Here is a 27,529-nt window from a genome sequence, read left to right as displayed (position 1 = left end):
AGATGGATGGACTCTGGTTCCTGGAAGCAGATGGCCACTGGAATCCAATGTCTGTCATTCACTGCACCCCATGATGCTCTGGGGCTAAAGCCTCGTACTTCCACGAAATTGACTCACTTAGTCAGCTCTACACCTCCAAAATATAGCAGGAGTTTGGGTTCCAAACAAAAGTCTTTCTCATTAGACAGCAGTCCCTGGCTACTGGGCGCAAGCACAGTCCTTGATCTGGGTTCTATACAAAAAAAAATCTTTTCCAGGGGCTGGAGAGATGGCTCAGCAGTTAAGAGCATTGACTGCTCCTCCAGAGGTCCTGAGTTCAATTCCCAGTATCCATGTGGCAGCTCACAACCATTAATAACTCTAGTTCCAGGAGATCTGACATCCTCCTCTGACCCCCCCAGGCACACACAATACACACATACATGCAGGCAAAACACTCATACACAGAAAATAATAAAGATTGAAAAAAAAAAAAACAAAAAAAAAAAAAACCTCTTCTTCTCCAACATAAAGTACAGTGAAGGCCAGATGATGCCGAGGTCTTTGCCAGCCCTGACCTCCAGATGCATTTATTTTCACAAGAAAAGTTCAACCTAGACAGCTGTACCAAGGGTGCAGCATGACAGAATTTCATGAGGGGACCAATGGAGACCACCCAAACTACTTGGGCACCTGGATGCGACTATCCCCACCCGTCCTTGGCCCATCCAGATCCCACTCTCCCCACTTCCTGTAAGAAGTCTTCCCAGACCCGCCCCCTGGATCCCAAGCTCCTGGCTCCTTCATGCACAGCTTCCCAGACCACTGCACCATCACCAGCACCTCCTACTCACTGACCTGCTCTAGACTAAGCTCTGCCAAGCCAGATTAGGGGCTGCTCACAGCCAACAACCAGCTCCAGCACCAGGCCAGTCACACAGGAGGCACTCAGTAACTGCTAACTGGGGCTTTGAAGTTCGCAGCCAACACTGTTCCAGATGGATCCTGATCTATTATTCAGCTATGTTCCCCAGTCAGTTCACTTAGCGGCTAGTGCCCCAGAAGACTGAAGACCACCCATCAGGGCTGCTGTCAGTAGCTCTCTACCTGGACATCGGTGATGCTCAGTAGAGCCTACTGTCCCCTCAGTGCCGATCAAACCCTGGCCATTGAGACAAGTCATCTCTGATTTATTAAAAGGCGATGGTCCCTCCTTGGGCCTGTGTCTTAGCATTCCTATGGGTCCTAGGACCAGCCTTCGGCCCCCTCCGACTACCCCAGCCTTGCTTGGTCCCAGCCCCCACTACAGGGTGGGTATGCTATGGGGACCGGATTTTGTGTCGTCCAAGCCCGGGCAGCACTTAGTCGTCGGCCCTAGGTTCTTGAGAGGTGGGACATGGAGGGGCTGCATGGGCCACATCAGCCAGCCCGTCCTCTAGGAGTTTGGCCTGCTCCAGCCTGGGACCCAGCCCGTTCACTGAGGCTGGGAGTCTTGTTGATGAGGTCTGGTGTCAAGCCAATTCCTGCTCATCTTCCAATGCAAGCCGGTCTCCATCTATGTGGCAGGGCTGTGGCCCCGTGGCTGCTTCCACCCAAGAGCTGTGTAGAACGGATGTCACCTGGGCCCAGTGTAGCCGTATGGGTGCCGCAGCAACAGGCTTTGGTGGCTGGGCAGTACATGAGTGTGGTAGTGCTCCACCATGCTGCCCACACTTGTAAACAGAACCTCACCTTCCAGGTAGAACTTAGAATCCTGCAGAAGAGCAGAAGATAACAGGCTTAGCAGGGCCTGACTAGCCCATTGCTTCAAGCCTATATCCCCCTCCTCTCCTTCCCTCTCCCTTCCCCCATTTCCTCAAAGGGGAAGGTCAGCAGTAACAATGGCACTGATAGTCAGGCTTGGTCCCAGCTGTCCACATCCCTCCCCTCCCTGTCTGCCCACAACGTGACTGTGTTTCCAAGCTCTCCAGTCAGTATTCTTGCATTAACCCAAGGGTCCAATGTGAAACTTGCTCTCAGGGCATGGTCTGTGAATAAAACCAAGGGCCAAGGAGAGCTGCCTAATACTTCTTGAGTGAGCTAAGGATAAAGCAAGGTTAGGAAAGGAGGGAGGCTGAGGCCATGCAGAAGAGACAGAGGGCAAAGGACAGGGCAGGGCTGAAGTTATGCAGGTACCAGTCCGGTTCCCCACTGCCACATCTTGTGAGGGGGACTCCCTTGGCTTTTGCTAAGCCTGGAGGCCAGTGTCCCCACCCTACCCTCAGAGCAGGGCCCAGTCCCTCACCTTCTCAAAGATGCGATAGTTCCTCACTTTGTTCGAGGATTCATCCCACACGACCAAGACCTACAGGGAAGGAGATGTGGAGCAGAAGGTTTAGAGGAGGCTGCCAGGACTGGCCAGAGCCTAAGAGGATAGAAACAACTCAAGGAACAGATGCTGTAGCCCTTGGGGGTAATGGGAACCAGAGACCAGCGGCAGTCACCTGCACAGACAGCCCCTCCCCCTGGGGGTCCCGCTGCCCTTACAGAGCCCCTGGTCAGACCTAAGTAGCTGGAACCATCTCTCACATGAGTGAGGTGGGTGAGGTGTCACATTAACACTTGGACACTCAGCCTCTTGCTAGTTCCACTGCCCCACATGGCCCCTCTCTTTCTCTGCACAAACCCCATCCTAATCCACGCTCCGCGGCTCCAGTGGAAGGCAGCCAGAGTCACCCTCAACCTGTAGAAATCATTTTGTTTTGGGGACAGAGAGAGGGTGCTGCTGGGCAAGGACCCCAAAGAAAGAATTCGGGTGAGGTGCCAACTAAGAAGAGAGCAGGCTCTGGTGGTACAGCTGTCCTGGAAGAGCAGCCTACCTTCCCTGCCTTGGTGGAGGAGTTCCGAATGCAATACAGCCCATCCTGAGGCTCTCCACGGGGATTCGTCGCTTTGAACAACCTAAAATAAAATAGCTGTGTTGGCGGGTGGACCTCCCTAGACAGCCAGCTTTCATAAGTACCTTCTAGCCCCCCTCTCTACTACGCAGCTTTCGGCCCACTCTTGGTCTCAGGTTGTAATAGAGGATTTAAGCAGAGGGGCTTATGAAAACAACGACAACAACAACCCATTCAGACCCACTGCTATCACATTTCCTCATTCGGGCCACATGCTTGAGCTTGGGCTTGCCCAATACCAAAGTGAGTAAGGGGGACAAGGGACCTCACACTGTCACAGCAAGGACAAAGAAGCACCATGCACTAACCTTTCTACCTCACAGGATTCTGTGGTGTTGACAAACACGGAGTTAGGCAGCGGCACCTGAAAGAGGTCAACAGGGGTCACTGTCAAAGCATGAGTGAACCCTCCAAATATCACTGCTCCCTCAAATGGCTGCCACCTGCATCAGGATACAGGACTCTGCATGGTATCACCTCCCTCAGATCTAGAGTTATGGAGGCCCTTGTTCAGGATAGCCAGCGAGGGCCCCTGGCCTACAGCTCTCCCATGTCTGCCCATTTGCTCACTGGGTGGGACCCTGGACCCTCCACTCCGTCTTGCCTTCTCATAGTCCTCATCTGAGTCATCCTCGCCAGGGTCAGCCTGTGAGGGCTGTCGGGCCTTTTCAAAGGAGAAGCTCCTGAAACTCTGTCCATCAGGGGGGGATCGCCTGGAGCAATAAAGAGGAAGACACAAATATGATCACCCTCAGACACAGGTCACTCCTTCCTCCCCTCCGCACATATTCCTACTTAGCATCAACATCTTGGTGCCAGCTTCTCTGGCCCTGTGGCTGTACCTGCTCAGGACAGCAGAGCTCTGAGACTCGTGCTCACTGTCCAAAGGAGGCAGAAGTTATCACAGATCTGAAAGCCTAACTAGGAAATCAGGACTACCATTCATACAGGTGAGCACCTGAGCTCAGGTGTTGTCATAGAGTGGACAAGTGCAAAGATCTACTCTTGATTGTCTTTGGGACTCTGGCAAAGTCACAGTTCTCTCAAAGCTATGGGGGGGGGGGGCGCGGTGAACAGATGGAAAGAGGCAGAACAGTGCAATCTGATCCCAAGAGATACCTATGATAACAGTCCACTGCATAGGCAGCAGGTGGTCCTCTTGAGCCTAATCTTCAGGCCTTTGGGGAGAATTAACGGAAGTCACACATGGCCTGAGACATAAACACACATCATGATGGGCAAGGATAGACTTCACCTGTACCGCAGGACCAGCCAGGAGTAGGGGAGACTGGGGTGGAGAGGAGGGGTACCGGATAGAGACTAGACTAGGTTGAGGGGACCTACTGGCTGGCAGGCAGAGGCACTACCCTAGCCAGACTCACTGGAGGTTGGGGAGAGGAGTCTTTTCTGGCCTAGGCAGCACCGCAGGCCGAACTGTAGCCTCAGGGATGGGCATCTTCTGCACAGGAGGCCTGGGGGCCACAGGGGGCACAAAGAGTCCAGGCTTGGCTGCCTCTTTCGGGGAGGCTTCTTCAGTTATCTTCAGGAACTTGGGCTTATTGGCAGGCACGGGTGGGGGCTCAGATGTGGGCGGCCCTCGGGAAGACAGGTGAAAGCTCTTGAGTTTGTCACAGTTCCTTGAGGTGGCAACGGCCATGGCGGCAGAGCTGGAGACAGAGCTAGTCCCATGGCCAGGGGTCCAGGGTTCCGGGCTGGGGTTCACACTGTCTCGGAAGCAAGGTTTCCGGAGGCTGGGTATGGTGGGTGCATTGCCCAGTGGTGGGTCACTCATCCTCCGAGGGGTAGCAGGCACCCTGAGGCCAGGCTCTATTCGCCTCAAGCCCAATGGGTCCTTCTTAGCATCCTCAAGGGCAGGGCCAGCATCCGGAAGGCTTCGCTTAGGCGGTGGGGGTGGAAGTAAGGGGCTTGGGCTTTTGGAGGTGAACGAGTGGGCACGGGGCAAGTCAGAGAAGACTGGCTTCCGAGGTACGGGCACAGGGGGTGGCGGGTAGGCTGGTGGATGTGTCAGGGAATCTGCAGAACACAGACACACACAAAAAGCAAGTTGGCATCACATAGAGGCTGGACACCACAACCCTGTACTAGCAACAGGCAGCAGGAGCCAACCAGGTATGCATCCCTCATGGCCCTACCTTCAGGCGGCCAGCAGCAGCTGACTCAGTATACATCCTTCATGGTCCCATCCTTGCCCACCTAATGGCCAACATCTAGCCCTCCACCCGGCTTTCCCTGGGTCCAGACCACCAGTGCTACCTGGCCCTTTCCATCCATCCCCCTGAAGGCAATCCAGACAGAGTTCCTACAGCCTCGATGTCACATTCAGAGCTATCAAGGCTCCCACAGGGTGAAGTCTGAACGAAGAGGTGAGTAGGAAGTGTCAGAACCACTGGCATGAAGTTGAAAGCCTGCATTTACAACAAGCTGAAGGCACCGTGCGATATCTAGCCCAGATGTCATATGGGCCATCAGGAGAGCAGGCCCAGGATCAGTGGGAATGAGAGGAGTGAGGCCTGAGGCCCAGGTATCCCTCAGTCTCAACGAGGGGTGGAGGGGTGTCCCTCAAGAGGTAAATACAGGAGACAGAAGAGCAAGAAGGGGCCAGAGTGCCAGGGACATGGGGGAATGAGGCCAGTGATGAGCAGGGAGGTCTAGAGAGGAGGAGGGGGAGTGTCGGAGTCAGTGGGGGCTGCAGGGACTCTGCATGTGTCTACCTACACTCAAGGCAGAGACTCCTCCTCACTCTCCTACTCTTTGGTGGTCAAGTTGAGGCCTGAGGCAAGAAGGTGTGGGAATAGGAAATAAAAGGCATGGTCTGATACCTGAAGGAGTGTCACTAGAGTGGACCCCAGGGAAGGGAGTAAGGTCCAGTGCCTACAAACCAGCCGGAGGAAAGTGAAAGGAGAGCATGGGGAAGCAAAGGTCAAGGCACTGGAGGATGGGAAGAGAAGGTGGACGATCGCTCCCAAGACATAAGGATGGACAAGACAAAGCTGGAGTGTTCTAAGAGGAGGAATCGTGGAAAGTACAAGGTAGAAAGAGGTAAAGGTCAGAGGGCAGGACAGAGACACACCCTTCCCACTCAGGCCTGGCCTTCCCTGTCACTCCTACATATGACTGTCCGTACACTCATCTGCCCCAGGACTGCTTCAGGTGGTGCAGTGGACACTGCTCTATAGCTGTGGTCCACAGGGAACTTGTTGCCATGGCAACGGACCTGCCTCAGACCAACCCCCTTCTCGATGTTCCTTTATTTTCAGTCTCAGCCTCCAGGACCACCCACAGCTTCACCTGACCCTCCATCCACACAGAGTTAACCAGGGCGGTGGCAGGAACGGACAAGCAAAGCCAAGCATCCCTGAATCCTGAGTACCTGGGTCACGGAAAGGAAGCAGAGACCACCCAGAACAAGACCCACAGCCTTTGTAGGCATGGTGGTACAAGACTTTAATTCCGTTCTCAGGAGGCAGAGACAGGCAGATCTCTGAGTGTGAAGTCAGTCTGGTCAGATTCAGGACAGCCAGGGCTACAGAGAGACCCCCCCATCTCAAAAACCAACCAAACAAAAAGACCCACCAGCGTAAGAGAGGCTCCGTTCTTAGTTCCAGTTCCCAGTCTCTACCCACCAGAGACCCCCAGACCCAGCCACCCTACCTACCCTCAAGCTTCATGGGCCCCGGGGAGTCAGGTTCCAAGTACGAGTCATCCTCATCTTCATGCTCATAGTCTACACGTAGTGAATGGAAGATGAGACACAACATAGCCCAGGTCCGTGGCATGCAGAACAAGATGGCATGGCCCACTGTGCTTTGGCACAGCGCTCCACTCATGAGAACAGGGCACTCAGGAGGCATGGGGTTGAGGACGAGGAGGAGGTAGGATTTGAAACCTGAACTCACACTGCTGGAGGTCAGAGGCAGAGAAGCCACATCGCTCTGCCAGGGGACAGGGCAGGGAGCAAAGCTCAACCATGCATTTCTCTGCTTCTAGGCAGCCCAAGTGGGTTCACTGTCAGCAGTCAAGTGGATACATGGTGCAGAGATGGTCTTACCTTCATTGTCTGTGGGGTATGGAGAGAGGCTGATATCTATAGGTCGTTCAACTGCACCATAGAAGCTGTCAGTGTCTGAGCTAGAGTCACTGAAACCCAGAGCAGGGAAACAGGTAATGAGCACTAGACTAGTGGTCTCCTTGCACTCACATGTAGTGAGTGACCTGTGCACACACATACACTCCCAACAGACACCACAGATGTTGACATCCATTTGGGGACCCATGGGCACATATAAATATGAGCACATACAGATACAAGGACAACCCCTCACACACCTCATATAGACAAAAGAACACAAATATCATATAGACAGACATTTGGATGCATATACACAGGTGGTTCAAGGACAGACATAGGGACTGGAGCTTGGGACCACTTATGGGTGCCACCTTCCTGCCTCGCCGTGGTTTCTGCAACCCTGACTGGCTAGGTGTCTGGGTCCACATGTCTACCTCCTGTCCAAGGAGGCTCAGTCAACCCTGGGCTGAGATGTTACAAGATGCCAAGCTAGACTGACAGCCAGGAGCTCTGGATTCAGTCCAGAACCTCAGGGCAGCCTTGGGAATGCCCAACCCTCTTTGGATCACAGTTTCACTGGCTATGATAGGACTGGTGTATGTCCCCTAGAGAGTCCCTGTTGTTTGCTGGGCCACCTCACAGGTGAGGATGCAGAGACCAGGACTGACTGAGCTCCCAAGGGACAGAGTGGACACAGGGAGTTGGGAATCCAAAGCTCTGAGCTGGAAATGCTAGGCCTCCATAGTAGGGAGGGAAAAAAAGCACACGTGAGCCCCAAATAGGAGTTACAAGTACAACAGAGTGGGACAAACAGTTAGAGACTAACAAGAACAGAGACGGTGCAATGCACACCATGCACACAATATGTCAGCAGCATGTACTTCCACACACATGAAGCTTGCCTGGCACCTCCCAAAAGCCTTTATGGAAGTGATTATAGGCCAAGCCCCCAGGGACTGGAAGGGAGTCCTAGGAGCCAAGAAGCCCTAGGGCCTATCGCCCACCCATCACATCCCTTGGTGTACCTGGTTTCTAAAGGTAGCTCCTTCTTCTCGTGGAAGTGGCCGATTTCCTTGCGTAGCAAGGCCATCCAGCTCTGTGGATCAGGAGCAGCCATAGTAAGAATGACGCTGCCCAGAATGGGGTCCCACTTCACTCTCCTCCCGCTGTCTAGCTGCTGTGCAATAATCACTAAGGTCCAAGGAGAGGAGCCTAGCTAGGTCCAGCCTAGACTGTGTGGCTCAGAGTTGAAATCACCCTCCTGGGGCTGCAAGCTGCCCCTCAGCCCTTTTGGGGCTCTACCCTGCTAGCACATTCTCATGGTGTGTACAGGCACCAGGCTGTGGGCCTAATCCATCTGGCCACCCACACACCAATCAAGCCTTTTCTCCTCTAGGTCCTAGCCTAGAGGTGATGGGAGGCCAGATCCTGGTAATCAGTGTGCCACTTCAGGCAGGTCCTGCCAGGCCCCTGAGGCCCTGCTACACTCAATCACCTTGCGCTCATCCTCAGAGGAGGCTGAGAAGAACCACGTGCGATGCTTCTTGCTGATGTGAATGATCTTGAATGGGAAGACGTTGTTGGATGTGGTCTCCTCGGCTGCCCGCATCACTCTGAGGGTACATTGCCAAAAGTCACCGGATTGTCCACTCTCAAGAAATGGGCTCATCAACCCCACCCCTGAATTGATTTCAGCACTCAGCATCATGCCCTGGAGAATATGGGCAAATCTGAACAGTCTCTGCCTGCTTATGCTCTCAGTAGCATATAGAGATGCAGCCGGGTGGTGATGGCGGCGGCGCACGCCTTTAATCCCAGCACTCGGGAGGCAGAGCCAGGCGGATCTCTGTGAGTTTGAGGCCAGCCTGGTCTACAGAGAGAGATCCAGGGCAGGCTCCAAAGCTACACAGAGAAATCTTGTCTTGAAAAACCAAAATCTAGATGCTTCAGAACAGCAGTGTACGAGTGAGCACCGGAAGGTGCTGGGTCTGTGAGGACTTCCCAGGGGAGCAGTGTGCAGAGCTCAGAGACATGATCCCATCATTCTCATTGCTCACCAGTGTCATTTCATATAGATACTACTCCCCAGCTCTGTCCCATGCAGCCCCTGGACTGCCTCTCGGCTCTGTGGCCTGCTCCTGGGTGCAGGGCTTTCTCAGACATCAGTCTACATGGCGGAGTCCTGCTGGCTGAGCACTTGGGCAGGGTACCTGCCTGGCCTATCACAGGTCCTGGCCAGGACCCCCCAGGCTCAGCCTACCAAATGGGTTGGACAATCCTTGGGGCCCAGTCACATCTGTCAATGGGCTGAGTTCATGGCTTGGCTGGCACAGCAGGAGGGCCACCAGTCTGGGCAAAGTGACTAGGGAGAGAGCTTTGATTAGCTAGTGCCTAGGACTGGACTAGGGACCTGGCTTGGCTACTTCAGCAAGGCTAGCTCATCAAGGCTATAGTCAGGGGGAAGCAGGAGCCCAGAGCAACTTCAGAATAAACAGAAGTGACTGGGCCCTTTATGGGGTAATGAAAGGCTCAGACTAAGGCTACAGGGCATAGAACCTGGCTCCCTACAGCCCCCAAGGCCACAAGATAAACTCAGGATGACCAACAGGCCAACATGTGGGCATTAGCTCAGGGTATACCTGCCCGTTAGTCTAGAAGCCCTAATAAAAGCCTACACATATTATCCCACCCCCTGCCCTCAGCAAAGGCCAGAACATGAGGTGACATCCCGCAAACAGATGAAAGCCATCTCAGGAAAGCCAGGAGGATGAGAGGAAAAACAATCGGCATGGGGGTTGGTCAGCAGACGGGATGGACACTCATGGACACTCACCGGTTGTAGCCACTCAGGGAGAAGGCACCCTGTGGGGAGGCAGATGTGCTCGTCTTGAAGTAATAGATGCAGCGTTTGTGGATGATCACAAAGCGTAGGGGCCCTGGGGACAATGCAGCAGCAGGGGTGAGCCACAGAGCCACCAGTCAGCTCCACTCTGGGGCTCTCCCCAGAGGCCCTAGACAACTTTCGACCAGCCCTCTGAGACTGTAGAGGGGTAGAGCAGGAAGCTGGGCTAGTGTGCTGCCCCTCCCTAGGGTTTTCTGTGGGGTCAAATACAGATAAGTTCACTGGCCCACTGGCCAGTCTTGGGACACCACTCTGGGGAAGGCCTGGCCACACAATGAAAAGGGGTTGATTGAGGTCTCAAGGGACAGTAAGAAAGGGTGGAGCCTGGACCAGAGTCCTAAGGAGGCTACGGCAGCCTTGCTTAGAGCAATAGGGCTGTTGGGGGAGGCAGGAACTGGCAGGACAAGGAGAGCAGGGCTAAGGTACCCAGAGCTGGCTGATGGGAGCCAGGTATGGAGCTGGGCTCTAGCTCGACTGTTCCTGTCCAGAACACACCCACCTAGGCCTGGGGGAAGGTTAGTTATGGCTCTTCCTTGGAGGCTGTCCATACATCGTATAATTGATGTGCACAGAGTCCAATGTCCAGCCTAGAGCATCTCAGCTAGGCAACACATGGGCAGGGAGTTCCCAGCACAGGGAATTGCAGGGCCAAAAGCATGGAGTGTCTGTGGCTGACCAGAGTTGGGCAAGGCTCTAGTACTCTTTGCTTTCAGCACCCTGACACTTGTTCAGCTGGCTCCTGATCCAGCACATGGGTTCATTCTGTGCCACATGACCAATTGACTCACCCACAACACACACAAGGCAAGACCAGCATTCAGCATTGAGGGACCAGACCTATCAGGTCCCCCTGAGGTCCTCCAGGCCTTGGCTGCAGATTAAAGCGCTCATGGTCAGAACTGTATGCCAAATGCTCATCCTATCTCTTTGCCTGGCTATCCTATGTTGGATCTCTTGACAAGGTCCAGGCTAAGGAAACTGACATCGGGTTCACTAGGTGTGCCAACTACCAGAAAAGGAAAGAAATCTCAGAAGACCCATTAAAGCAGGAGAAGCAGGACTATGTCCTCCCTTGGAGATTCCCATGATTCAGAGACTCACATTTGAGCAGCTGCAGCTGGGTGCCACCCTTCTTATGCAGGTAACCAGCCTTGGTCACACCACCAGGCATGGTCAGCAGATTCTGGGCACCAATGGCTTTCATGGGGACAGGCCAGTGCATTTCCTCGGCCTCCATGAAGCTGCAAATGAGGCAAAAGAGAATGGACTCAGTTGGGGTAGGCAGCAGGAAACAGCTTGGTGGGGGATTCTGGGAGGATATTTCTGAGATCTAGAAGGCAGTGTGGAGGGGTCAGATCAGTGGAGGAGGAAACTCTTCTTAAGTCTCCAGGCTTCTGAGTGAGACTCTGGGGGTGACAGTGCTACACAGCCTGTCCCCAATCCTCTCAGCCACATACCTAACTCCAGGATGCTGAGCACTATCCCGAGCATCATGAGTTCACTGAGCTCATAGCCCCATAAAGGCTGGGGTAGTAATGACTGAACTCAGGAAACCCTAACTTGGATCCATCAGGCCTTATGCTACGGCTACCCAAGGTTCCTAGTTTGGCTTTCTGGAGGATCTCCAGGCTCAGTTGTTAGAGCTATAAAATGGGAGGGCAGAGCAGACTCCTTGTCACCAGTGCCATGAGGACCATTTGGCAGGTTTGCTGGTATCCACTTCATCAGCCCAGGGTATCAGCGCCCAGAGGCTCCTTTCTGTGAGGAACCCCAGGTACCAGTCACACCTGCCCCCTAAACTGGCACCATTTCGTCAGTACCACCACTCACCCCATGAGGTCCATCTTGGGACTCCAGAGGAGGCGCAATGGGGCAAGGTCAGTGTCTTGCTCTGAAGAAGGTGGGGTGGCTAGGGGCAGGTCCAAAAGGGCAGGCTGCTGGGACTCCTATTTCTATAGAGCCAACCCCCAAATACATACGCAGAAAACACTCCAGGCCCAGGACGGCTCAAGCCTATAAGCCCAGCATTCGGAAGGCTGAGGCAGGGAGATCCAGAGCGTTAGAAAACACAGATAAAAAGATGGAAATCAATCAAGCGCCTGTCAACTGTCAGGCTCACTCCATCAAATGTGTGTTAGGGAATTAAGTTCACAGGCTCCCTCAGCTTGGCCTCTGGAAGGGTCAGTTGGCTACCTGGCCCCCACACACCCCAGATCCATAAACACCCAAAAGCATCAGCCCGTGGTCCGGGCCAGCAGGGGCAGAGGCAAGATCAGGGCCATTGGTCCTGAAACAGAGGCGGAGGTTTGGAACAATGGCGCGACCACACCCCCTGCTCAGCGCCAGGAGGGGACCGTGGGTCCCAGCCCAGCGGTGAGGAGAGAGGAGGGTGCCCCCCCACCTCCGCCCATCCAGTGGAGGTGCTGGCAGATGGACAGACCCGGCATCAGGCTTGGAGCCCCCCGATCAGCCAGCTGTGGCGGGCCCACGCTCGCCTTTGTTCTGGGTGGAAGCTGGAGTAGCTCCTGAGGCCCCAGGGACTTGCGGTCCCGGGTCGTGGTGCAGAGGCTGGGGGCTCAGGTCTGTGGACTAGGGGGGTCTGAGGTGAGTGCGGGTGCTCAAACCCAAGGCTGGGGTCCCAGATCCCGAGCTCCGGGATCAGTACTCACGACGTCCACGCGGCGGACACAGCCGGCTTCCGGGGGGCGGCCAGCGCCCGCCTCCCTTGTGCGCAGCGACACAGTCCCGGGCCGGGCCCACCGGCCGCAGCCTCGTCCCCGGAGCCAGTCTCCCGCCAGCCCCAGCTCCGTGGCCGCGACCCCGGGCCCGCCATGCTTGTAGAGCCCCAAGGCCGGGGCGGCCGCTGGCTCCTCCCCTCGTGGGCGGCGGGGTAAGGGCTAGGGGCCAGGTGAGGAAGCGGACCCGCCCCTCTGCACGTCAGTTTCTCCACCCACTGCACTGAGGGTGGTGGGCTACAAGCACTGGAAACTTGTGCCTATACAGTCCAGAATCAAGAGCCATCTAGACGAACAAGGAAGCCACCGATGCAAATGAGGAAGTCCAGCTCACATCCCCAACACCAGAGGATCCCGAAGTTCCCACCTGTGGATCTCCATCCAGCTCACCTCTTGGATATGAGTTTCTGTAAAATGGTACCCTACTTCCTCTGCTAGAACCCCAATCATGTCACCTTGCCAATATCACTCCATGGACCTCCCACTGGACAGAACTCCCCTGAAGGAGTCAAGGGTCCAGCCCTTGGCAGCTCTCAACTACTGGGGTTACTCTACGTACCAGTGCCAGAAGAGTGTCCCTGGCTGCCCAAGTCTGGTAAAGCCCTTGGTGACCGCTTAGGCATCTTTCCTCCTCCATCTCCCACCATAATACAGGCTGTCCCCCGCCATGGGCCACCTGTGACAGAGGGCAGCACACTTGTAGCCCTGGCTGTCCTGGATCTCGCTCTGTAGACCAGGCTGGCCTCACAAAGATCCACCTGCCTCTGTCTCCTGAATGCTGGGATTAAAGGCGTGCCAGAAGGAAACTTTCTAATCCTGACAAAGGGCATCTAAGAAAAACCTACGGCTAATACTGTCGGAAGTGACAGGCTGAGCATTTTCCCTCTAAGAACAGGAACAAGGCACGGATGTCTGGTCCCATTGCTTTTCAACATTGTACTAAAAGTGTGGCCAAGAGGTTAAGAGGTGGTTGGAGACATGGCTCAGTGGTTAAGAGCACTCACTGGCTGGCTGCTCTTCCAGAGGTTGTGAGTTCAACTCCCAGCAACCACATGATGGCTCCCAGCCATCTGTAATGAGATCTGGTGCCCTCTTCTGGCATAAAGTTGTACAGGCAGATAAAGCACTCATTTACATAAATAAATAATAAAATCTTTTTTTTTAAAAAAAAGAGGTTAAGGTCAGAGGTTAAGAGCACTGGCTGCTCTTAACAGAGGTTGTGAGTTCAATTCCCAGCAATGACATGGTAGTTTATGACCATCTATGATGAGATCTGGTGCCCTCTTCTGGCATGCAGATAGAACATTGTATACATAATAAATAAATCTTTAAAAAAAAAAAGTGTAGTCAAGGTAACTATATAATAAGAAGAAATTAATGGGCTAGAGAGATGGCTCAGTGCTTCAGAGCCTGGCTATTTTTCCAGGGGACTTGGGTTGAATTCTCAGCACCCACCTGGCAGCTCACAGCTGTCTATAGCTCCAGTTGCAGGAAATCTGGCACAGTCTTCTGGCCTCCACAAACATTGCACACACATATGCCCAGATGATACATAAAGGCAAAATACCCACACACACATAAAATAAAATACAAATAAATCTAGTATCCAGATAAGAAAAAAAGAAGAAAATGAAGTAATGATTAAATGACTTTATGTAGCATAAATTCCAAGGATCTGAGAAATTATCAGGACTAATAAGTGAGTTTTGCAAAGATGGAGGATGTTAGATGAATATATAAAACTCCATTGCATTTTGTTAGATGTACTCACAACAAACAAGTCCAAGAACAAACAAGTTTCAGTGTTCCCTCAAGCAGTTACCCACGACTGGTGAAGGCTGCATGTCCCCAGCCTTCCCTCTACCTGACACTGACATAGTACGTGGTCCATTATCCCCCATACTTAGCGTTCAGGTCCAGAGTGGACATGCAGGGTGCCTCAAGTAAGAGACTGTGGCTCCTGGTGAGCAGTTAGACTAAGGATTGCTGAAGGAAGCTGGAACAGACCCACTCCCCACTCCGATCCCTCTGGAGCTGCTGTGAGATACAGCCTACCTCCTCCTGGCTCCAAGCTTGGGTGGGGTCAGGCACAGGAGCAGGCCAGTTTCAGCCCCATCTTCTTTCATCTCAGTGGCCAGCAGGAGGCCTGGCTACTACCCTACTGTGGACTGATGGGAAGGTGGCCACTGACTAACCTTGTGGGAAAGCCAAGTTACATTCCACCTTCACCTCTCCTAGGAACGTCCTCACTTCAGAGACAGAACCGACATCACAACCCCCCTCCAGAGGACAAGCCCTGCCTGACACCAAGTGGGTAAACTGGGGTGACTCCTGCTCAGCAGCCCAATGCCAGACCAGGCTGCGTGCAGAAAGAGGATGTGGCACTTGAGGGTATCGTGCTGGGATAGGGTTCTTGGAGGATGTTAGCCCAGCTTGCAGACTACACTCCACCTGTGCCTGGGAAAGCTGAAGGCAAACCAAGAAGCTTCTGTGGGCGGGATGAAGGCCCTTGGTTGGCCACTAACTGACTTCCTGCCTAGCCACCTCAGTACCCAGAGCACTACTCTGGTCCCAGGGACCTGGTAGTTAAATTCAATTCGTTCATGCTGGGGAACTAACAGCTCATGGGACGGGAAATCATCATGGTCCTCTTCTCTGTAGGAACAACAGCCTCAGTAGGCTGAGCCACTGTGGATGGGAGCTTTGAGAAAGAGAACGGAGACATAAGAGTAAATCTCACTTAGCCCTCATCTTCTGATGAGTCCCCATAGGCAGAGGAGCCATGGAACAGTCCACTCCTCAGACTCCTCAGGGAACCTAGCAGCAAATCCCCTCCCTGAGTGGGAGGCTGAGGTAGCAGGGTCAGGACTCATTTGCAAGGCTCACTGTACATCATGGGCCCTTTAGCTTGTAGCTGTAGGCCTCTGCCTGCACCAGGACTTTGGATACGTGTGGGCCAGTGTCAGTGGTTGTGGCTAGAGTGCCTGAGACCTTATGGAAGGTGTGTGATCATTGTGTGTACACATGTAGACATGCATTTGAGCCTGTAAATGTGCTTGTATGCACACCAGGGAGGCTGGACACCTGTCACACATTCTCCAGGTCAAGCCTCTCTATTCCTGCACACATCTTCTCACCTTCTCTCGTGGTTGATCTTGATTCAGGCGCCTCTGCTGCGAGAGGCTGTGGTGATATTTTGTTTATGCTTGGACAAATAAAGCTTGCCTGAAGTTCAGAGGGCGGAGCTAGCCACTAGATAACCACAGGCAGGCAGGCAGGCAGGTAGGCAGAGGCAGACGGATCTCTGTGAGTTCAAGGCCACCCTGGGCTACACAAGATTGATCCAGTCTAAAAGAGAAACAGAGCCAGGCAGTGGTGCCATACACCTTTGATCCCAGCACTAGGGAAGTGGAGACAGGAAGTGATATGGCTGGGTGGAGAGAGGAATATACGGCAGGAGGAGACAGGAGCTCAGCATCCTCTCAGTCTGAGAATTCCTAGAGCTTACTTCTTTCTAGCGGCTGACTGCTCCGCTTCTCTGATCTTTCAGCTTTCATCCTGATATCTGACTCTGGGGTTTTTATTATTAAGACCAATTAGAATTCATGCTACAAGAGGCTGTGGGAGGATATGGACAGAGCAAACAAATAAAAACCACTCATGCCAGGAAGTGGAATCACATGCCTTTTTGACCCCAGCACTCAAGAGGCAGAGGCAGGTGGATCTCTATGAGTTCAGGACCAGCCTGATTTATTCAGCAAGTTCCAGGACAGCTGGAGCTATTACACAGAGAAACCCTGTCTCCAAAAACCAAACCAAACCAAACAAACAAAACAAAAAAACCACTCAGTGCCACAAAGGCAGCCTGAACAAGTTCCACTAGATGTAAGTTCTGTGGCTGTACCTGCCCTAGGGCTCTGTGAACATGCAGAGGTGAAGGGTCATCTCCTACAAGGATCCATACATAAGCTGTGGCAGTGCACACCTGGTTAACATCACAGGCATTGTACTCACACGATGTACATGTGTGCACATTGGTACGTGTGCATATACACATGCATGTATGATCTTATACATGAATTCAGGATGTGGCCTGTGAAGGTCTGGGCTCTGACAGCCCCTGACACCTGCAGATATGTCTGTGTGAAGGAACCAGTTCCTCTGGTGACCACAACATCAAGGACTTACTGTTAACTGTGACCAAACCTGACTGCTCTTTGAGAAGCTGCAGGGCAAGGCAGGACTGGGGGCTCCAACCCAAGGGAAAGGAGACCAGGTACCACTGGGGCACTTGTGCGCACACATGTTCTTGCTCAGGTATACATAGGAACACATGATCTCATAAATACCCCTCATATCACACATACACATACACATGCACACACAGTCATTGTGGAGGTCTGAGTGAAAACGGCCCCCAAAGGTGACATATTTGAACACTTGGTCCCCAGTTGGTGAAACTGTTTGGGAAGGATTAGGAGGTGTGTCACTAGGTGTGGACTTTTGTTTTGCTGTTTTTTCAAGACACAGTTTCTCTCTGTAGTTTTTGATGCCTGTCCTGGATCTCTCTCTGTAGACCAGGCTGGCCTCGAACTCACAGAGATCCACCTGGCTCTTTGTCCCCCCCGACCCTAGTGCTGGGATTAAAGGTGTGCACCACTGCCACCCAGCTAAAAACGATGTGTTTTTTAAAAAGCACAAACTCATGTGTTCACACTCACACATACTTACCATGTGCTTACTCACACATGTATGCTAATAGACACATTTGTACTATACACATATGCAAATCACCTATTTATTCACACTCATATATACGTAAGCAACACACACAAAGACACATTCACAGTCTAAGACCCTTCATGCATGGTCCCTAGAGGCTAACCCAGCCCTCTACTGGACAGCTCACCAGCCTTCACAGGGCACATATGAACTCAGTGCTTTATTTTACACTTTACAGACTAGGACACTGAGGCTCAGAAGGGCTCAGGACAAGTTGGGCAGTGGTGGCACAAACCTTTAATCCCAGCACTCAGGAGGCAGAGGCAGGTGGATCTCTGTGAGTTTGAGGCCAGCCTGGTCTACAGAATGAGATCCAGGACAGGCTTCAAAACTACACAGAGAAACCCTGTCTCAGAGAAAAACAAAAACAAAAAAAGAAGGGCTCAGGACTCGCACTGGGGGACCACCCCATATCATCATCCCAACACCCTGGTATTCCAACCAGAGTCATCCCCATATCGCCAATGAAGATATCAAGGGTTGAAGACGCCAATAACTCATCCAAAGCCGCATATGGTGTATTTGTCTGGTAAATCAAGAGCACTCACTACACTGCTCCCTGCCCAGCCCACTGCCACAGCTTGACACACTCCCCTTTGGCTGCCCCAGCTCACACTGGCTCATAAGTTCTCCCTTTAGTTTCCCTTTCTCTTTCTTCCTTCCTCTTCCTGGAATCTTTCTCTCTAAGAGAATCAAAACCAAAGTTCTTGAAAGGCCTAGTGACCAGCTGGACCAGGTAACTCGGGGGGCGGCCCCAGGGGCTGCGGCCCTGTCAATGTCAGAAGAACAGCTGTCATCCATTTTCTGAGGCCTTGAGATTATCCACTTTATGTCAGGTCCTTGAGCACAGCAAATTCCCATACAGACATCCAGAACTTCATACAGCTCCCTCTGTCCCCTCAAGTGCGCGCGGATGCGCGCGCGCGCGCACGCACACACACACACACACACACACACACACACACACACACTGTAGACACAGAACCTAAACACCAAGGCCACCTCAGACAGGGCTTACAGTGGGAAGGGCTCATAGGCCTGGACTTCCACTCCGGCAGGGTAGCTTCTACCTCCCCACAGCTGCTGCTGAGTAACACAGAGTCTGAAGAGAGTTCTAATGGCCAGTTCCCTCTCTGGGCTCCGTTTGGATCATTCAGATCTAAGGGCTAAGTTGACAGAGGCCAATCTCCGCAGAGACTATGCTTCTCACATAACCAAGTACCATTAGTCCCTACCCCAACCGTGATAAGGGCTATGGTCTCCCCAACCCACCCAAGTCTTGTAGTAGCTAGGCCAGTGCCACCCCCAGGACCCCAAACCCAGCTGTTCAACTCACCTCATGGCATTGACCCAACACATGGCTCTACTCCTTCCTGTGACCTGCTGGGGACAGGAGTCCTTGAGTCCAGAAAGGCTATTCAGCCCAGGGGCTTTGGGGAGGGACTCCAACCTGCATCTTCCAGGCATGTGAACCCCAAGGCTCCTGGCTGCTTCAGCACTGCCCAGCTGCAGAGCAGCTCAGTCTGCTGCATGGGGGTGGGGAGCTGGGGCCAAAAGGGCTTCCTCCCTGTCTGGGACTTCCTGTTACTGGGCAGTCCCAAGGAGAAGGCATTTCATGACTTCCACATAGCAAGGTCCTAAAATCCACCTGGGGCCCAGGGCACTTCATCAGCCTGCTGGGTTTTGGCCCCCACTCACCACTGTAGAGCTTACTCAGCTCTGTGTTCCTACAAAGGGAGCTTCCTGCTGGTAGCCACCTCATGCTATCAGACTGTGAAGTCCTTCACAGCCTGGGGTCTGGCCTGAGGAAGCCAGTGCTGACACCTGGGAGCTCACTCCCTCACCAACAGGCTGCTCCCTGCTAGGTCCATACTCTGCTGTGCCTCATACCTGGTGCCTATGGCTTTCAAGACGGATGTTTCTGCACCCTTTGACATCAAGGAACTGAGGGACTAGAACAGAGCTATGAACCAGATGTCAATCTCCTTCCGACAAGGACACTCCTGAGTCACCTCGCCACCTCAACGCAGCTAACATCTGTCTGGCTTTCTGGAAAACACTGAACAGCCTCAGCGGACAAGCACACTTCTACTGCTCCAGTGTCTCACTTAGAATAAGGCTCTCCCAGGCATCTCTGCTCCCACAAGCCCAGCTTCTTTACCTGCCCGAGCCCTCCCAACCCCCACTAGGAGCTCCAGCCCAAGCCACTGGGTACCTCTGTTTCTCCTCATTGAGCCCCAACCCCAGGATAGGAAGAGGTGGATGGAAAAGGGGGCTTTCTGGTACTGAGGGGCCAACCTCACGGCAGGACTGAGTCCACATACTACAAGGTTCCCAAGTGTGGTAGAGTCTTCACTGTGCCCAAGAGGTTTCATGGGGGGCACCCTCCTACCCAGCTTTCACCTCTGCCTGTGGTGAAATGACCCTGAACACCAACCCCGTGATTGGCTATGCAAGTACCTAACCATCCACAGGCAAAGGCCTGCACTGCATGTCAGCCACTCAAAAAGGGCAGCTCGCTGGTGAAGGAACTCCTGTCTTCTCTATGTCTTCAGCCCCAGCTCTGCTGCCAAGATCTCCAGGCCACCAACGGGTCAGCTGGCTAAAGAGCATTGGCTGTCTCCAGGAGAGCAGAAAGCTTCAACTTGGCTGTCTGGGCATCCTTAGGGTGGACACAGCTCCCTAAGCCTACACCAAGCTCTGCCCTCTGAGGTGTTCAAAGGTAGCCCCTACCTGCTGCAGAAAGCTCAGGCAGAGAATGAATGGGATATGGGAATCCAGGCCTCCTCTCACTGCCTTTTCCCCTTTCCAGCACGGCTGAGCTAAAGGAGCAGGTGAGGAGCCCCTGGAGCATCCGGCAATGAGCACAAACCAGTGAGGAAGGCAGTTCCCAGAAGGCACGAAGGTGTCCAGGAGCTCTGGGCTCCAGAGCACATGCCAGGCCCAGGGCAGTTTCCTGGAGACAGCCCTAGGTCTGAAGGAGGAAGAACTTTGCTAGAACAGAGGCAGACTGAGGGAGTCACAGTAGGAAGGACTCAGGATGAACTTCACGGGACGGCTCAGAGACTCAACAAGGTAGCGAGGGCCGAGGGAGAGGAGCGGAGATTCTTGAATCCTAACCATAGACGAACCAGGAACCAGCCAGCTCTCTAAAGATGTGTTCCCCCTTACCAGATAGATGGGAGGATGGATATAACCTAAAGTAGAGAGGCGTGTAGCAATTCCATGCCCCGTTCTTGTCCCCACACTTCTAAATGCAGTAGAGGTGGAAGTGGGTGGTGGTTCACACTCACTCGGACCCCCAGCCAGCTCTCCAACAGAGAAAGCCCTACCACAAGAAGCGGAAGTATGAGCTGGGACGGCCTGCTGCCAACACGAAGATTGGCCCTCGTCGATACACACAGTCCGAATCCAAGGAAGGCAGCAGGCGCGCAAATTACCCACTCCCGACCCGGGGAGGTAGTGACGAAAAATAACAATACAGGACTCTTTCGAGGCCCTGTAATTGGAATGAGTCCACTTTAAATCCTTTAACGAGGATCCATTGGAGGGCAAGTCTGGTGCCAGCAGCCGCGGTAATTCCAGCTCCAATAGCGTATATTAAAGTTGCTGCAGTTAAAAAGCTCGTAGTTGGATCTTGGGAGCGGGCGGGCGGTCCGCCGCGAGGCGAGTCACCGCCCGTCCCCGCCCCTTGCCTCTCGGCGCCCCCTCGATGCTCTTAGCTGAGTGTCCCGCGGGGCCCGAAGCGTTTACTTTGAAAAAATTAGAGTGTTCAAAGCAGGCCCGAGCCGCCTGGATACCGCAACATCCAACCCCAAACCCTGCCCTGTAAGCCTATAGAAGGAGTTAGAGCCCAAACAAGAGGCAGACCACTTTGAACCCTCCCCAAATCCCAGCCCCTAGAAGTCCTGAGCTATGTAACCTCAGCAGGCCCCTTGGATCTAGGCCTCAGCTTCTCCAAGTGCCTTCTCATCTCCCCAGATAGTAAACAACAGTCATGTTCTCAAAAACAGAAGACGTTTAAGAACCCCCCATGAGGATCACTCCATAACCTTCACCTCATGCTGCACCATGGAGGTGACCCCACACCATAACCCAAGCAGGAAGACGCATGTGGCTGGGCTGGGCTGAGGCTGCCATTGCCAGGGTTAGGCACCCTTGACTTCCACTCTACCCTCCTACTCTGGACTGGTGCCTTAAGTTCCCAAACTTGGGGATCTCTCCCACACCAAGCCAGACACAAGGCACTTACCAGAGAAGATAAGAGCTATCCAGCAAAGCTAACCCAGGCGCCCAGAATAAAAATGATGAAGAATTTTCACTCAGTACCCTGGCATGCCTCAGCCTGCTCAGGAGTGAGGCAAGCCCTAACACAGTGTATGGTGGTTTGAAAGAAAATGGCCCCCGAAGGGAGAGGTGTTAGGAGGAGGTGTGGCCTTGTTGGAGGAAGTGTGTCACTGTGGGGTGGGCTTCGAGGTCTCTTTTGCTCAAGCTTCCCTCAGTGTGACTGTCAGCCAACTTCCTGTTGCCTGAAAGATGTGGGACTCAGCCACTTCTCCAGCACCATGTCTGCCTGCACACTGCCATGCTCCCTGTCATGACGATGATGGACTGAACCTCTGAAACTATAAGTGAGCCACCCCAATTAAATGTTTTCTTTATAAGAGTTGCTGTGGCCACAGTGTCTTTTCACAGCAATAAAAACCTTAACTAAGACACAGTGGAATGATCTAAAGTGCTGGCCCTGCCCTGGCACCCAAGCCCCACAGGAGGGTGACCCTGTGACATCAGTACTCTCCTGAGATTCAGACAGGATGGCACAAACTTGACCCCACTCCTAGCACCCAGGACCCTTGTGCTCAGTCTGGTTTCTGCTGACCACCTGTCTGCACAGCTCAGACAATGAGTGTATCAAGGGCAAGGAGGAGAATCTTCCAGGCTTGGGATGCATGCTGAGCCCAGGCAAGACCAGGACAGCTCCAATGGGCAACTTCGACCTCTCAAAATAAAGTGTTTCATATCAGCCCCTTCTATAGAGCTTATGATCACTCCCCTGCCAGTCTAAGGCCCACCCACCCAACCCTTCATGACCTGGAGCTCTCTCCCCTTTCCAAGCCCCATTCTGCCCACAATGAGGAAGGGCTTCTGGGATTCCTGGGAAGTCTGTCCTGGGTAATCTAGTAGGTGGCCTAGGGGGCAAGGTATTCCTCTGGGTCATGTGGTATAACAGTCTAAATGACAGCCCTCCAAAGGATACATCCATATTTCTGTAACCTGTAAACATAACCTAGGTTGGAAGAGGGTTTTACATGTAATTTAAAGTTCTCATCCTGGAGTGGCCAATGGCAAACCTCCCTTAAGATGACATTGGAAGGGTTGGGGATTTAGCTCAGTGGTAGAGCACTTGCCTAGCAAGCGCAAGGCCCTGGGTTCGATCCTCAGCTAAAAAAAAAAAAAAAAATGACAATGACATTGGAGCTGGTTGACGGCTCACAACTCTAATCCTAGCATTTAGGAGGCAGAATAAAGAGGTGGGTCTTTATAAGTTTGAGGCCAGCCAGGGTCACATAGTGAGACCTTTTTTAAAAAGATGACACAGGAGACCATGTAAACACAGGAGACTGAAGTGAGACCTCCCAACACCCGTAACTACAGCAAACAAGGAAGGCTCCCTCTCCCAGCCTTCTGAAGAAATGCAGCCGGGCTTCCACCTTGGCTTTGGACCTGTGATTGCCAGAACTGTGAGGGGATAGCACCTGTTGTTTTCAGCTCTCTGGAGTATAGGACTCCATTAGTGTTGCCCCAGGAAGTGAGACTGAATGGAGCCTCGCCCAAGTTCTTGATGATGCCCAGCTGCCTTCGCTTTGGTCTGACCCACTTCCTGATACGCCCTGTCAGAGAGAGGCTAGCTCTGCAATGCTGCATGTATCTCAAAGGGGCAACCCTAAGCTTGCTTCCCTGGACTCCACATCCCTGCAGAAGCCTCTCACGGCTCTCGTGAGTGGGCCCAAACCCACCAAAACTCTCGGCGTCTCTCTCACTCCCAGACTTGCTCTTCTTTGGCTCAATCAAGTGTTTCCACTACAGGGCAATGGCTAAGCCAGCTACCTGGCCAGGGGATGTGGTGAGACCACCACTTCCTGCCCCAGGACTAGCCATTCCAACACCTACATTTTGAAACTGAAAGCCACCTCCTTCAAGACTAGAACTACCCAGGACCTTGCCCTTTGTCTGGAATCACATCAGTAGCTCAGCCCTCACCACCACTCTCAGCAAATGTGACTCCAGCACTCCTCATGGACCTGGGTCCCACTAAATCCCTAGGGACCCAAGAGATGGGTGACGAACTGCTAGAAAATGGGTTTAGGCCATACACAAGGCCACATATCCAGTGTAGCTATAACTAGCACATCCCTGAGCCATGAAAGTGTGATTCAGAGCTAAACTGACGGGCGCAAGAGTCTTTCACAGATTTGATGTCCATTTTGGCTGTAGCTGGGTGAGACCAGCTGCAAGGCTGAGCCAGGGTGCTAGGCTGCTACCACATAGTAGAGCATCCAAGAGGGCTCACTATGTCCTTATGTTCTGGGTTGTTTGACCAGAGTCTTCCTTTCCCAGGGCCTGGACCCAGGATTATTGTTCCTAATAAGGTGCCTGAGCTGGCTGGGGCATGTCTCCTATGCTGAAGGCAAGCCGGGAATAATGTGATCCAGGGCTCCTGGAGACCCTTCAACTTGAAGCAAGCTTCTGCTTTGGCCAGGAGGGGGCAGCACACTGGCTTCAAGGAAGCCGCCTGGGGAACAGTTCCATGATGAAGGCGACCCGGCCCAATATGGTGAGGGGTGGGAGGGGCTGGGGGGAATGAAACAGGCTAAGTCTCCAGGAAATGCAGGCTAGCGTGATGCCTGATGCCAGCCCGCTCTCCTGCCTCAAACCACAAGCCAGCAGAGGCGTTTCAGGATTCACACTTCAGTTCATCACAAATACTGACAAGTTTCCACTTTTTAATTGCTTGAGAAAAAACAAAAACCAAAAACTTTCTAGAGTGCTGACGTACAGGCCAAGTCCACCCCCGAGTTCCTGGTACCTCACCCACATCTGCAGCCTGCATCTTTCATGACCCTGCCCAGCTTGGCTCAGAGGAGCTCACTACTCCCCGACCCAATGAAGCGAGCCTGGGCATCCCAAGGACCCAGGCAGTAAACACTAGGAGCTGCCCCCCGAGATTGGCACTGAGTTCTGAGTACCCCACCTACTGAGAACTTCTTCACCTAAGTGACCACTGTGAACAGACTGGTTCAGAAATTAGACAGCAGATTCACTGCGGACAGCTCTGGCTCCATCCCCTTCTCCAAGACTTGTAACTCACTCTGGGTCTCAGTTTCCTCTCCTGAGGGATAGGTCCCACAGCTCCTGTGTGGGCCATATAGTGAGGTGATGGACAGGCTTACTCCAGGATACTAGGCTTCCACTGACAACACCTTTATCAGCCACACTGGAAATCAAGAAAGTGTCAGAGGAGTGCTTTGGAAATGCTCAGTGTCAGTCAAGACTTTCCCATCACATCCTCCTAGGTCTGGTAGATGTTCCATCATCCCCACTGCCCCTGGCTGAACTGAATCCCCACAGTGTCAGATTTGACCCAAACACACCAGACTCAAATTCCATCTCCACACAGAGGAATGCTACCCTTCCAGCTACCCATGTCCAGACCACTGTCCCTTCTGAAGGACATCTTCTAGCTCCTCACAGAGTCTGGCTTCCCTGTGTTCCTGCCCTCAAAGCTAATGCTGTTACCTAGGTATATTCTCCCCCAGCATTGGGTACAGAGACCTCTCTAAGTCAGCCCTCTGTATGTCCAGTGTCTGATGTATGTTCAGTATGATGTAGATATCAGATTTTTTTTCTCATAGACCTTGTCTATGTCCCGGTAGCTGGTGCCCCAGTACCCCATTGCATTCAGTTTGTGGTGCTCATTTGCCAAATGAAATCATCTAGACAAATGGTTCTCAACCTGTGGGTCATGATGCCTTGGGGGAGGGGAGTCAAATGACCCTTTCTCAGGGGTTGCATATCAGACATTCACACTGCAACTTATAACGGTAGCAAAATTAGTTATGAAGTAGCAACACAAATAATTATACAGTTGGTGGTCACCATAGCATGAACTGTATTAAAGGATCACAGTATTAGGAATGTTAATAACCACTGATCTTGACCCATGTGCCCACCTTCTTCATCCTAGGAGGAGGAAGGGGCTCTGTTTACATGAAGGATGTCCTTGAAGCCATGCATCATGGAGCAGGCACCAATTCTTCCCTGGGGGAGCTTTCCCTCACAGTGTCGGTGCTGACAAAGCAAGGACAGTACCCTGCTGGGACAGCTCCCACTCATACCTTGCTCCTGAACTTCCTGCCGATCGTCTGAAGACCACCGGAATAGAGTTAGGGACAAAAGCCATGGACAACAAGTCAACATGCCTGGAGGGAAACGCTGTCTCCTCTGAGATCAGAGTCACGCCGACCACCAGGTGGACAAAGAATGCAACCAAAGGAAGGGTCTAGCCTGCTCTACCTCTCCAACACCCAGCAGCTGATTGGATGGAGCTCCCACCCACCAGCCCCTCCTGGGGACACCTACATCATAGCACAAGATGAGGCCAAGGCATGGGGGTCAGGAATACAGAGAGGATTCTGCCCACAGCTGGAATGGGGAGGCCCAGGAATCTTTCTATGTCACAGTCACCTGTGCCACAGTTAATATTCTGTCCTCTTCATGGAGACCCTGAGATAGCCTGAAAGCTTCACAGTCCCCGGGCCCTTAGAAGACATTTCTTGCTAAGCTTTGTTCAGAGTGGCCCCAGGGGACACCCCTAGGCAGAAAGTCCACCCACTGTGAGGACAGCAGTGCTGATTTCCAGTATCTGCAGACAAGGCAGGGCTCTGGATAGGAGGCCAGGGACCTGATGGTCATACTGGAAGACTGGCAAAGAAGCAGAGCTCCAGGACTCAGTTTCCCCCTCAACAACTGAGAAGCCCCAGGAGCTGTCCGGCTCAGCACAGAGGGTTCAGGCTTCACCACAGTCACAGTGAGGCAAAGACAGGTGCTTCTGAAGAGATCAAGTCCCCATCTCTCATACTCAGTGTTACTGGGAGCACCACTGTTTATGGGCAAACCCCACACCTTGAACCCCGGGATCCAAGCTGGCATCACTCTCTATCTGGGGCTGCCTATTAATAATCCGTGGAAGTAGCCTCCTCTGATTCACATCCTCGTGACATCCATTCCACCAGACACGGTGACACATTGCCAGCATCAATCAGGAAGCAATCTTTCATGTGAGTTAGCCAAGCAAGAGGATTACACAGACAGTGTCTCAGATAGAGGAAATTTTGTGCAAAGGCCTTGGGGTCAGGACAAGAGAAGGTGCACACACCTTCAGACATGCAAGACAGAAGTGCCATGCTTGGGGTATAGTACTCAGCTGAGTCACACAGGGTCTAAGCACTGGGGTCTAGACACCAAGCAAACCTATGCTCCAGTCCCATCTTTGTCCCTTCGTGCTGATGCAAGGCACTTCTCTTCCTGAGACGTAGGCTTGTTGAGAATGGTACTCCGAGGACCAAACCAAACGGCTCACAAAGACTTCGTCACAGGCACTTGGCCCAGGACCAGTGCCAGAGTCCTTGGGGTGAGGGCACCCTGCTGAGCTCCAATTCCCAGCACAGGGCACAGAGACAGTGAGAGAACACACTGGGCATATTGTGTGTGATCATGGAGTTCACCTTGGGGGTGGGGGGATGAAGTAAGGAAGACAGTCAGAGATCCACCCCCATTGCTTCATGCCAGAGCCATGGGCAGAGGTCAAGGGTCAGCCTTGGCACACTGAGTGAGCACCTGATGTGTCCTGGTCTGGAGCTACCATACCAGACCTCCCACTGTAGCTGTTAGGGTCTCCCAGGATAGGCCTCCAGAGACACCAGCCCTGATTCCTGTGGCTGCTAGTGGCCTTGGCCTGCTCCATCATCTGTTACTCAGCACGGGTATTTTTCACATCATGTTAGCCTCCTTAGGCAGCACAAAATCAATAAGCTTCCTGGATCTG

General features: G+C 52.9%; 1 protein-coding gene across 4 annotated transcripts in view; it reads right to left on the bottom strand.

Annotated features, from left to right (window-relative positions):
* Positions 1-540: 540 nt before the first annotated feature.
* The window catches only part of Sh3bp2 (SH3 domain binding protein 2), a 36,868-nt gene continuing 9,879 nt past the window's right edge, over positions 541-27,529 (bottom strand). For 3 of the 4 annotated variants that reach the window (XM_036201653.1, XM_036201655.1, XM_036201654.1), the window contains exons 2-13: positions 11,009-11,148; positions 9,839-9,941; positions 8,501-8,618; positions 8,031-8,101; positions 6,985-7,073; positions 6,592-6,660; positions 4,298-4,949; positions 3,520-3,628; positions 3,224-3,279; positions 2,838-2,919; positions 2,264-2,323; positions 541-1,732 (exon numbers count right to left, since the gene is read on the bottom strand). In XM_036201653.1, coding sequence (XP_036057546.1) covers positions 1,595-1,732; positions 2,264-2,323; positions 2,838-2,919; positions 3,224-3,279; positions 3,520-3,628; positions 4,298-4,949; positions 6,592-6,660; positions 6,985-7,073; positions 8,031-8,101; positions 8,501-8,618; positions 9,839-9,941; positions 11,009-11,144 — 1,683 coding nt within the window. In that variant the 5' untranslated portion in view covers positions 11,145-11,148 and the 3' untranslated portion in view covers positions 541-1,594. Of the gene's footprint in view, positions 1,733-2,263; positions 2,324-2,837; positions 2,920-3,223; positions 3,280-3,519; positions 3,629-4,297; positions 4,950-6,591; positions 6,661-6,984; positions 7,074-8,030; positions 8,102-8,500; positions 8,619-9,838; positions 9,942-11,008; positions 11,149-12,576; positions 13,128-27,529 lie in introns of those variants that run through there. The other variant, XM_036201652.1, reaches the window with a different exon arrangement.

This window comes from Onychomys torridus, chromosome 10, assembly GCF_903995425.1.
Source record: "Onychomys torridus chromosome 10, mOncTor1.1, whole genome shotgun sequence".
NCBI lineage: Eukaryota > Metazoa > Chordata > Mammalia > Rodentia > Cricetidae > Onychomys > Onychomys torridus.
This window is presented reverse-complemented; position numbering and strand designations above follow the sequence as displayed.